Consider the following 12,485-nt stretch of genomic DNA (forward strand, 5'->3'; position numbering starts at 1 on the left):
AGTAACGAAATTGCATTACAAATTACTGCCGCAAAAAAGTAACGTGTCAATTGCAAAATTACTTGAAAAAAAAAATAAAATAACGGATCACTTCCCAAGTCTGGCGGTTATATTTCGGCTCCTCCTCCCCGCCATGCCATAACGCAAAGAATCATTGTGTTTGACGAGTTTAGCGACTCCGGTGCGAACTTCGCACCAGATTTCCATAGCAACGAATTGGCGCGTGAACGCATAATAGGGAGCTTTAGAATGGCGGCCCTAACGCTTTGGGTCCCCCGAGGAGCTCGGGGCGTTTCACCGTGCATGCGCAAGCAGAACTTTCGCGCCTGCTCAATGTGACTCCCCAAGTTCATGGAGGGACAGCAAAGCATTGCGGCCCCATATTCTAAAACCCTCTAATATACTGTACTTTGCGTCGTAGCCCGTAGGGCATACATGCGCAAACAAGATCAGGATGGTCCGTACAAAGCGCGACGACACTAATTCTCCATTCCGGTGACCAGATTACAAAATGAAAGCATCTGCGCACGCCTTGCCCGATGCAGAAGCGCTGATACCGCGACTTTGTTACGTACACTATGTTATATACAGAAGGGATCTCCTCCTAGCACAGCGTATACGTCTCGCGTGGGGCTGTTTTCACTGCTCCGGGCGTCGGAGCAACAGGTGCGGCGGCCGTGGCGGCGGCGGCGGCGACGCTGAGTTACGCGAGGTCGTAACTCAGCCCGGGCCCGCGGGGAGGCCCCCGGTCGTGACCCGGAGAGCACGCACTCGCTCCATGCGCGTCGCGTTGCGCGCCCGAGAGAGAGACCCGGAGTCGGTCTCCTGCCTCAGAGCTAGCATGCCGCCGAGATAGTTTCTTAGGGTTCCTGGTTGGGGTCTTTTATGACTTGCCCGTTGTGTATAGCGGGTATTCATGCGTCGCCATAATGTCGAACGTTGTCTCGCAGAGGATGCTCAGAACTCTGTTCGGGGACAACTTTTTGAGGGGCGTTTCAGAAGAAGTGGAAATCGCGAGTGCGCCGTTGATCGGTGCTCAAGTTGCGTTGTCCCATTTATCAACTGCCAAGAACGAATATCTCGGTTGGGAGGAACGCGCAGGTTCAGCGAACGTCTATTCCACGCAGTCAGGATCACTGTTCTTGGAAGATGACAAGCGGAATCTAGTTCTGAGCATATGATCCGAGGAACGTCCAACAATATACCACGTAAATAAATACAAATATTAATATTTTTTGTTGTTATTGTTAACGTTATGAAAATGTGCATAACATGGGGAAAATTAGTGAAAAAAAAAAAAGTATAATTGAGAAGGAAGAAACAAATCTCGAGTGCCCCATAGCGGCAATGATTCCCAGGACCACGGGATTCTGCGGCCGATATTCTAAAACTGCTGTGTCAAGAGGGAACTTAAAAATCTTTTTTTTTTTTTTAATTTTTTTTTTATTTACTGTTTTTTTTTTTTCTTTACAAAGACAAAGGGGCAGACTTGGGAATTGTGAAATAGCTTTTCTCGACGAGGGTGGGAAGCATGTGGGAAAACAGTGTAACTACATTACTTGACCTTATTGCACGATATTACGCCACCTAAAGACCTATAAAAACTGTGGGAGAGCGGGGAAGCGTATACGCGACGGCGTAAAGTTTAAAAAGAGAGCAAGAAAAGAAACGAGTCCAAAATCACCTACAAACCGGATTGGAATGCCACGGAACATTGTGCGTCAGCCAGTATAGTGATTCACGCCGGCGCAATGGTCATCCATATCGAAACGGGCAGGGGTGTGGGGTTCGAAGTGAACCCTGGAACCCTTGGTTCGGCAACGCGAGCTTTTTCTCCCCCCCTACTCGGAGCTGCGGTGTGCTTAGAGAGCCTATGGCACGGGTCACACTGCTTATGCATCACACAAAAGACAGTCTGTAGACACAAGTCACCGCGATGGCCGTGGCTCGAATGCCACGTGCCAAGTTTCTTGAACTCTTTGCCATGCGGCATTCGAAGCACGGATCTCGGAGTGACTTGCATTCGAATCGGTTTGCAGAATGTCTTTTATATGATGTATAAGCAGTGTGACCCCGGCTTATGGATGCTTTATAGCAGCTGTGCATGGGCGTCGCCATAACCGTACTTCAGTTTTTGTCTCCTGTTATTTTTATCACTTGACTCCATTACTACCACAGCAGGGCAGGTTATTGCCCTTTCAGATTCGACTGTGTCCTTCTCACCAGCGTTTGCCTTTGTGGAGGCTCGCCAAAGCCCTCTTCAGTGGCTGGTATCTCGGTAAGACAGGAGAAGGTTGGTAATGGCGGCTGTAATTTGGCGCATGTGTAAAGCGTCTATAGATAGAAAAGAGGGTTCAACTCCAAACGTCTGGAGCGTTTGTAACTTAATAGGGGAGGCTTCCTGCGGTGCAAGTGTGTATGGGCTGCGGTGTCGTGTGTCTGTGAGGCAAAAGCAGATGGAATTGCGGAGACGCTTGCAGGTGATCAACGTCTTTGCCACCTCCTCGCAGCCCGTACTGCAACACGGCACGTAAACCACGTAACCCCGACCGAACAGTAGCAAACCCTGTGTGGCTCTCTATGGGTGTGCTAACAATCTCGCTCACGGATTTCCCGGTGCTAGCCGGTGGAAGGTGGACATTTGGCATGCTTGCCAATTCCTTACCTAAGAAACATGTAAAAAGAAAAAAAAAGCGCCATGTTCGCATTACTTGTGCCGCGCACTGTACCTCCTGCACGCCACCCCGTTGTCGCTGACGTTGACGCTGATGATGCCAACGAAGCAGACAAGGGAGAAAATGCGCTCAATCGCGGTAGCAGCGAAGCTATCGTCGCGAGGTGGGAAATGCCTAATTACGCCCTTTAATCCCCGAGTAAAAAATGCATTCGCTTAAAAATTCGTTTAACCTAATTCGGCAGTCAAAACAAGTGTTGCCCCACGTGAGCCGCGGTCTTTTCCTTTCCGTTGTGCAAAGTGTGATTGATGAAGGGAGCACAATGCGGGCAGGCGCGGAATGCGACGAGAAACCTTAGGTTGAAGTGTCCTTTTGTCTGCGCTGCGTCGTGCGTATTCAGCGCACGTATTCTGCAGCGCATACGGTTGTCAGAGCTTTGTGCAGACGTCCGAGACGAACAATCCGTTGTTGCGGAAATGAGGTAACGACAAGCTTCCGGGCAGTTTTGCGCAGGGCTTGTGGGACACTTGCGATGCAGAGCGCGAAGACCCCGCGTAAAAAAAACTTGTGAATTCGGAATCCAGTGACGCGCGACCGGATGTCAAAATTACACGCGACCAATTATCCATAAAACACATTTTTTTTTTGTGTGTAAATAGTGAAATAAGCGCGTTTTCATATATTCGAGAGAATAAAAAAAAAAAGGGGGGGGGGGGGGAGGGGAGAGAAAACAACAAAAATGACAACAAGACGATACACTCTGTGACATGTTTTTGGTGTGTATTTGCTTTGCTTTTTTCTTTTTTTACTTATCAGTTTTTGTTTTAGAGTTTCTAGACTATTTTAGGTATTCTCCGCATCGGTGGACATTTACGCGGTTTTCAGCAGGTATGTAAGATAGCAAAATATAGAACTCTCAGTGACTAATTTTGCGGACTTCAGCTAAACAATAATTGCAAGCTGTATACATATTTCTTTATACGTCCGTGTCAGTCGAGCACCTTGATGATCCACAAAAATGAATAGCGCAGTTACGTATAGATTTTAATAACTCACTCTGTCTGAGGTAAGGTCACGACAGCATTCTCGGAATTCTCTTTAATACCCCATTCACACGATCATAAAGGTCTCTTTAGCAAAGGGGCCTTTATGGCCAACAGCGAATCAGTTCGCGATCCTCCGCGCGTGGCATGTGCTCGCGATCCATCAGCGCGGGCTGATTCGCCGATTGCAAAGGGACCTAAGTGAAAGGTGCCTTTATGCTGGTCGTGTGAACATTCTCCTGCATCACGAGCATTCTTTGAGGACTTCGACTTTTCGCCGAAAAATTTATGGTTGCTGTATACTGCTCGCAAAAATGATCAAGGACCAGCTGTCCAGAATAATCTCCTTATCAGCCGTTAATTCAGTATAATCATATTTAGCCGTCATCCATAGTTAAGCTAAAGTAATGTTCATGACGCCACGAAGTTTGTCTCGTCAACACGTTATAGATCGGCGAATACCTTGACCTTAGTATCGATGTAATGCAGCGCGTCAAAAGCGAACTTATTGAAAACATCCCACTATATATAGGCGAATAGGTAAGGTCACATATATATATAAGGCGGTTTGAGCGCCCCCTTTGGATTAAAGTATGGCATTCCGGTGCGTCTCTTTAAAGTGCATTTCCCATGCATGCAATGTTAGTTATTGCCTGGCACACTCTCCGCATAACATCATGCGTTAGAGCTTGCCCTTCAAAAATTCGAACATAAACTCGTTCGCTTCTGAGCTGTCATTTAAATAAAGGATGTCACGAACAAGGGCAAGTACATACGGATTGCGGTTGCCGCACCGTGAGCCATGCTCGCGCATTTCTCGATCCCCGGCGTTTTTCGGGAGTGTCGAACCACCCAAAGAACGTGGTAGGTATTTTATCTCTACACAGCCAACGGCACGCCCGTAACTCAAGGCGCCCACCAATATGAGGCGAAATAATTTAGTCGCCCTGACTACTTTATATAAAAAAGAAAGAAAGCAAAGCACGAGAAGGCAGACTTTACGACGTCGCGCCATTACCTTTTTCATCTTGTGAACACCTAAAGCTGAGCGGTATACTTCTCAAGGTATAAGCGGCATTTTCAGATTTAAGTGTACAGGTGCACTAAACTGCCAAGTAGATTGTATCCTCTCCCTGCCAATTAGCCCAGACAAACCGCACAAACCAAATACTGCTTATATACGAGCTGCTCAACAGGTGTAATTCCTGGGCGTGGCGGGGGACGTCGCCGCTTTTGAAAGCATTCCGATTTTGCAGCTTACCGAAAAAGCTCATGATTGCGCCTTCATGTGTTGCACATGTGTTATACTTGCGCGACTTTACGCTTTCCGCCCGGTCAGCGAAACCAAGCCAGTGTAGTCATCCAAAAGCTATGGTGTAGACACCAGCAAAACCGACGACAACCCGTTAAAAAGAGAGAAAGACCTGAGAGAGAGAGAGAATGCAGTTACCACCTCACACGACCTTCTCTATCTATATTTCTCTCTTTTACTTTACGTTCCGGAATTTACCTTTGCTTAATTCTTTCGTTATTTTTACTTCGGCGACACAGGCTTCCAAAAGAATGCAGGTAACCAGAAAAGTCCGAACTATTCGGGGGTCGCGAGCCAACGGTAGTGCTGGTGGTGGAAGGGGGGGGGGGGGGGGGGGGGGGGGAGCAGAAGAAGATTTTGGTCCCCTTCCTTGTATTGTTTACATTTAATGTAACAAAATATATGGTATGGGGGGGGGGGGGGGTGTTCCGACGCCCTTCCACGTAACGCGATACTTCGGTGTGCAGTTTGACTGCCCGTTACCAAAATATTTTGTCTTGTGCAGGGCGTATAGAGGAGTCACTTCGATGTAGCACTTGCAACTTTCACGTGTCGACGACGATCGCATACATCGAACTTAGTTCCCCTTGTCCAACCGTTCGATGGACTCTAATGAGCCTCATCTCGAAGAGGAAAGGGACGGTTTCAATGACTCCAGTGATACAATTAAGAGGAACGTGGTATACGGAAGAGCCACGCCTCTCCGACTTTCGATTCCCCGAAGTCGCGTACTTTCCTCACATTCATTCCTGACCTAAGGTGGGGCCAAAAAACAGATTCACAAAATTGTATCCGCCGTGATTCACAATGCTCAGGGAGCAGCTGCGTTTGACAAGCGCCTAGCTGTTTTTCTTTCCTTTTTTTTTTTCTTTGTTCGCAGTCGGCAACGGCGGATCACCAGGGTTAACCGAGACACCACCTGGTAAGAAGAAAAGTTCGCGGTTAGCGACTCTTGACCTTCGTGCGCACAGGCTCTGAGATGCGTCCTTGAGGATTCTGTAACAGCTTCTTCGCATGGCTAAAGCGGGCGACGTCATCGGAGAATCCATTCGGCGAATTTTCAAAGCCCCATTGTCTGGATACCCCGAAGCTCGCAGTTACAGTTCTACGCGTTACGTTAGAGGATTTTCGTAGATCGTATATACGCAAGAGCTTGGCATCGCTATCGGGAATTCGCGCCGTCGGTTTGTGCGCGGACCGAGCACGCGCCCGCGAAACCCTCAGTCCTCAGCCTATACGACCTTCAAAAAGTCCCTACTAGATCCACTGATACCCTCGTTACACTTGCCCTTTTAACTGCAGTTAACTTTGACTTCAGTCACACTTAACTGCTGTTAAGGGTATTCGTGTAATTAGGGTCAAACTATAGGGTATTCATAAGCAACGCTCAAAGTATGGACAGTCTGCTCGGCAATTATCTTGTGGCCGCCCACATTTTGATAAGAACTGGGCACTTCATCGATTAACCTACCGATTAATCGATTAATGTTTTAATCGCGATTAATTTTTTTAACTAATTAATCGGATAAATTTTGGCAAATAAAAACAAGTAAAAATTCGACGGTTTCATTACGCACATGTGGACGAGTACACCTACATAAAGGTAAACTTTAGTTGAAATTTTGACCTACAGTAAACTGTAGGGGCGCGATTTGAAACTCCAAACAAGCTGAGGAGGTTGTACATATCTTCTAAGCCAGTTCAACGTCGTGTGAGTGCCCGTTTAGCACAGCAGAGGCTGTTCCGAACGATGAAGGCCGTTCGCTATTGCTGGAGAATATCAACGAACCTCTTTGCTTCTGCGGCTCAAATAATCTTTTGCAAGTGTGGGTGTCTTTTGCCTCTTTTCAACTACACTTCGAGGTTCACTTAAAGTCCAAAATTGTACATTGCACCGTTTATCACATACTCAGGAAAAGCGAGGAGAATATATGTAATTTCGACTTTTTAAAACTATTATACATAGAAATGAACGAAACCGGTTAATCGATTAATTAATCGATTAATTATTCAAAGAAAGGGTGGCGAATAATCGGATTCAAAATTTTAATCGACGCCAAGCCCTCATGTTTTATGCTTAGTGCAGTGAGGGCGCCATGGACCGCAGTCATCATTACAAAATCTCAGTCTGTATCGTTTTTTATCTCTCACTGGCTGTCGTAACATTTCCCCAAAACAGAAAGGCGAACGTTTCCCGCAGTTTTAGGTAAAGCTTACGACAACTGCCAACCATGATTCTAAGCACCACTATTTCTGAAGTGTATAGTTACTCTTCAGAGGTTGTAGGTTCTAGCCCCTACTAACGCAAGCAAAGAATTACTGTCGGCAATACAAAAAAGAAGAAAAAAAGCACGAGTACAAAAAGCTTATCGGCTATGCGGATCTGTTAAAATGGAAAGCTACGTTTCCCGATACGAGCAGTAATTGTTCTTCCGAGGGGACAACGACGACGAGAATTTGCGGATGTCGCGAGCTTGACTGCTATTTGGGGCCCTTTTTTAAAAGTCCGTCGAGCAACATTGGCGGTCGCCATTGCTTGGACATGAAGCTCGCGATTGGGTCCCCGCCGAGCGCTGACCTAACCCTCGTGTTCAATGCGTGCTGAGAATACGTGAGCAAGCAATGGCGGACAGGTGTTGACGAAGACTTTTGGAGAGGAAATGTGTCGTATACTGCGTACCGGGGGGAATCAAAATAAAACCGAGGTGTTGATAACTCCTCCCCAGTTGTTGTTCTTTATATACCGCAACGCCGCAACACGCTGGAGTTAATCGATTAAAATTCGAGTAAAAAAAAAAAAGTAGATACGGGAATTGACATAGAAATTCAGCTTCTTGCGTTTTCTTCCGTTCCCCCAACCAACACGAAAAGCCGAGTTTATGAATTGTTTTTCTACGGTTACTTCAGCTGACGTCGTCTATTTTCTGGTTGAGCTTCTTTCGTTCCGGATTGTCTTTTTAAAACGCTTCTCTTCTCCGTACACCCATTCACAATGGCGAAGCGAGCGGAGGCGTATCGAATGTTCTTCCCCAGGCGTCAAGGAAGAAGCCTTTACTAAACAATGTAAAACTTTGACATCGAAAGAAGAAAAAGAAAGGAAAAAATGACCGCATCTCCACGTGGTGAATGATGTTGATTGGGGTGAAGCTCTGGTGGTGCTCATGATACTGATTTTATTTTTCATAGGTAGTGCTGATGGTGCTGATTTTTTTGTTATTGCTCATGATAGTGCTGAGTTCCGGGTTGCGTTTCGACTTCATTATTACTGCCTTATGGTCGGTGAAATGCAGAGCCAGTGGTTCTTCTAGCCGATCAGCTTGGATCCGCTAGAAGCCGTGGGAGAGCATCTCCACCGCTTAAGTCAACGGTCCATGTCAGAAAGAGAATGTGTGGTATGGAACGTGGTTATATACGCAGTTAAGCATTCGACCGCAGCGCCCTCTCGTCTATAAACGTTGAGCCAATGCATGCAAAGTTTAACCCGATTATATACGCATTTGACCGGAGCGCCCTCTCCTGTATAAAGGTTGAGCGGCTACATGCAACGTTTCATCCATGACATCCCCAGCTCTTGAGTTACTACCACATCTCAGAGCCCCCTACTCGTCCCGCAGTCGTGGCCGAGTGGTTAAGGCTAGAAATCCGTCGGGGTCTCCGCGCACAGGTTCGAATCCTGTCGACTGCGCAAACATATTTTTCTTTTTATGTGAGCACGGACGCCGGCAGGCCGGACGGACAAGGCTAGACCCTAAGGAGCTTCGCCCCTAAAATAATTGGATGGAAAAGTGGACAGTGAGGTCTTGACGCGCTTTTATTGTTCACGTGCGAGTCTGGAAAAATTTTTGGTTACGATTATAACAACACATTTCATTCGGCGCACAACGTACCGAACCAACCAACAACCGTGGTGTCACTCTTGTCGAGCAGCGCGCTGTCAGAAATACATACGTAAAGACCCATAAAGAATAAAAACAAAGCGATGGTGGAATAGCATGACGTTATCGCCGAGTGGTATAAATACAGAGGCCAAGGTCCACGGCTCTCGCACACACACCCAGTTCGCCGTCTATCTCGGCAAAAGCAAAGCAGTTCGCGCAGCGCGCCCCATCGCGTCGCTCCGAAACACATCGTCATCGTATCCATAGGGGGCACACCCGCTGACACTGTCACCCCACCGAAATAGCGAGTCGTAGGCGGCAGCCACAGCTACAAGTTTCTCACGGCGCGAGACCTTGTCTTTCTCTTCTATATAATTTTACCCCATTCCCCGCCAACTCGCGTAGCCCATATACCTCGACTAGAACCATGTCGCCCCGGTTTAGCGCGTGAGCTAAGCCATCCCGCTCACCGAGTTCCAACTTTCGGCAGCCGTCAAAAGACAACGCACGCATGCAGGCGCTCGCGCGCGCGTCTGGCGCAAAGCTCTACGGCAATCGGCGCAGCAGCAGCTGTCGGAGCTTCACTCAACTCAGGAGGCGAGGCTCACCGCTGCGCGGATTTCCAGGCGATGATGCTCGTCGCCGCAATAAATGATCCGCGTTAAAGGGGGATCGCCTTAGAAGCGTCAGCGTACCAACATAAACACCTCTCGCGTAATGCTCCCTTCCGTGTGTGTACGAGAAGCTGTTGCCTGGCTGTATATGTGCGATGGAAATGCACGCGGGAAGCACGGCTGTTTATCTCCTCCGATGACAACCGCCTGACGTTAAACCGCGTGTGACTCTGAGAAGCTTCGCAAACAACAGCAATAGTCTCCACTGACGCGACCACCAACGGAAAGTCCTCGCCTGTCATTTTGGGTAAAGGTTGAACGTGCTCGAACGCGGACGGCGTTCGAGCGATTGTGTGTAGATCTTTTTGTGTTTCGATAAAATCGCACCTGCATATGACTGAGTTATTCCTCGAGCCCCACTAGTTCCGAAAATAAAGTGCGATGCAAATCATGTAGCCTTCTTTTGATTAAAAGACCCTATATCTGGAGTCTCGGTTTTAGAGAGAGGATACCGCCTCACCAAATAGGAGTCGTTCCTTGGGTGCAATTTATCGTCTTCCTTCTTCAACCCCTTTTCCCCAAAGAGAGACACCTCCTCCCGAAATGCACTATCGTAGCTTCCCCAGCACGAACCGTCACTAGATCCAAGATGTGCCTCGTAAACGGCCCATCTCACCACGACTTGAGAAAACAATATCGTGCGCCCTGAGCGCGATGGAATGCACTATAGGTTATAGTTTTAGCTCTCTGTTATCGTTCCTTTTCTGTCTTACATTTTGGTTTATATTCTCCACCATTTTCGCCTTCCTAAACTTTTATTACGAGCTCTCCGATTTGAAATATTTCCCAGGTTTTGCTTTCTCACTCTAGGCAACGACCACTCGATTAAATAAACTATGTCGGTCTATAATTCGGAAAATGTTCTTCTTATGTTTACACTTGGCTTCGACCTCAGCTCAATTGAGGGCTGCAAGGTGAGCCGGTACACAGATAGAGTATATATCCGAAATGACAAACGTCCGTGGCTGAGGTCCCGCCACCTATATTATAGCTTACGGCGTGTCAGACACATGTGACGAGCTTCATCCACCTCTTCACCGACGTGTACAGAAAAGGTGTATGGGTATGTGTCTGAAGGAATCACGCGAGCTGCCAGCAAATATAACTTCGCGTTCCGAGGCACATGCGTTGGATATCAACGGAGACGCACTATCCACCGCATATCTGAACGTCGCAAACACTCGTGAAATCGCTGTGCCATATCCGTCTCTCGTTGTTCAAGTGCGGGGGTTTATACAGCGTCTGCTCGAACGAACGCCGCGGAACAAGCGTCGGGGACGTCGCTCAGGCGTTTGGAACGCTCCTCGCGTCGCGGTATTTATTGACCATTCCTCTCAGAATTTGCGCGTCCGCCGCGTGCTCTTTCGCCGAGACGACCAACGTGCGCGTCTGCGCTGCGTGTTTGTAAGCGTGGAGACTCACTTGAAGAAGTCATTCCGACAGAAGAGCTTGCCGTCCCTGGAGAAGCACTTCTCGGTGAGGTTGCAGCGGCAGTCGCAGCACTGCACGCACTTGGCGTGCCACGAGCGGTCCAGCACGTTCAGCAGGAACCTGTCCAGGATGGGACGGTCGCAGCCCGCGCACTGCACCATCTTCATGTTGGACGGCGGCCCGCGGGGCGCCCCGCCGCACCTCACTGCAGCCGGACCGGCGAGCGACGACGACCGCTGACGTTCGCCGCCGCGGCGACAGCGAGGACTCCGCGCCGCCGCTCCATCGCGCGGTCCGGCACGCCGACTCGAGACGACAGCTCCGCGGTCCAGAACACCGGCCGTTGAGTGCGCGGAGGAGACGCCGCCGTCCACGCGGGAGCTGGTCCGGCCCCGGAGAGGGGATTTCGAAGAGCGCGCGGCGGGTTCGCGGAGGTTGTCGGGTCCCCGGAGAGCTTTTTCGAAGAGCGCGCGGTGAGTTCGCGCTCGACGGCTTGCTGCGACGACGAGGAGAACGGCGGGTGTGAACGGCACACCGAACGGATAGCGCGCTTGATCGCGACTGCCGCGCGAGCGCCACATTTTAGGGGGAGGGACCCGACGGAGCGAGGGGAGGGCGTCCGGGGGCGGAGTTTCCAAGGCGGTCGACCAACCGGGGAGACGTCGTTATGGAGACGGAACGCGTCGCCGTCGCCGCGTCTCTCGCGTGTATTCCGCGCCGCGCGTTTTTACGAAGCGGCGTCGGCGGTGGGTGGCGGTCGTCGTGCGATCGCGCAACGGGGCATACGCGCGTGTGCGGCGAGCGATTCTCTTAAACAATGTTGTGGTTTTTTTTTGTGTGTGTGTTTTTTATTTTTTATTTTGTTTCTGTGGATTCGAAGAGTTGTGTGTAATGTGTGTTGCTGTTGTTGTTTACGGATTGCGGAGAAGGGCGCTAACATGGCTTGCGCCGCTAAGGGGTGTAGGCACCTGTTTGTAGACGGACGCTGGAGGACGCGGGAGGTACCGAACTCACTTTGGGTGGCATATTGGGAATGACAACGTCGTCTCTGGTTCCGATAGTCCGCCACGAAGGTTTTCGTGCCTTCTCTTTAGTTCAAGGGCACCAAATCAGCCCCAGATTTCCTTTTGAACTCATCGGAAAGCTTTGGAAAGTGTGGCTTGTACGAGTCGTAACGCTCGGTCTTTGTCCGAAAAACCAAATAAACAACAACAAAAAACCTCCCTTCTATTGTCGTTCCTAGAGCCATTAAAGGAGCTGCGCTTAGTGTATCGGCACTTTGTTCCCCGACATTATTCTGGGCGCCGCCATTCTGGTGCTGGTACAGAGCAGACACAATTGCCGATCGTCATGATTCAAAAGTGCGGCTTCCTCGGCATTAGATTCTATGTTAGGAAGCTCATGTAATATTGCTTTGCTTTATCGCGAAATGTTGAAACGTTTGTGGAGGACGGAAAAGCGTTTTCTGTGAT

The 12,485-nt window shown here is 49.1% G+C and overlaps 1 protein-coding gene across 1 annotated transcript in view; it reads right to left on the minus strand.

Moving 5' to 3' along the window:
• LOC8053829 (LIM/homeobox protein Lhx1) overlaps positions 1-11,180 on the minus strand; it is a 221,651-nt gene extending 210,471 nt beyond the window's left edge. The window contains exon 1 of the mRNA XM_042290760.1: positions 11,005-11,180. Coding sequence (XP_042146694.1) covers positions 11,005-11,180 — 176 coding nt within the window. The remainder of the gene's footprint in view (positions 1-11,004) is intronic.
• Positions 11,181-12,485: the final 1,305 nt, after the last annotated feature.

Source organism: Ixodes scapularis, unplaced genomic scaffold (assembly GCF_016920785.2).
Source record: "Ixodes scapularis isolate PalLabHiFi unplaced genomic scaffold, ASM1692078v2 PGA_scaffold1__304_contigs__length_218370807, whole genome shotgun sequence".
Taxonomy (NCBI): Eukaryota; Metazoa; Arthropoda; class Arachnida; order Ixodida; family Ixodidae; genus Ixodes; species Ixodes scapularis.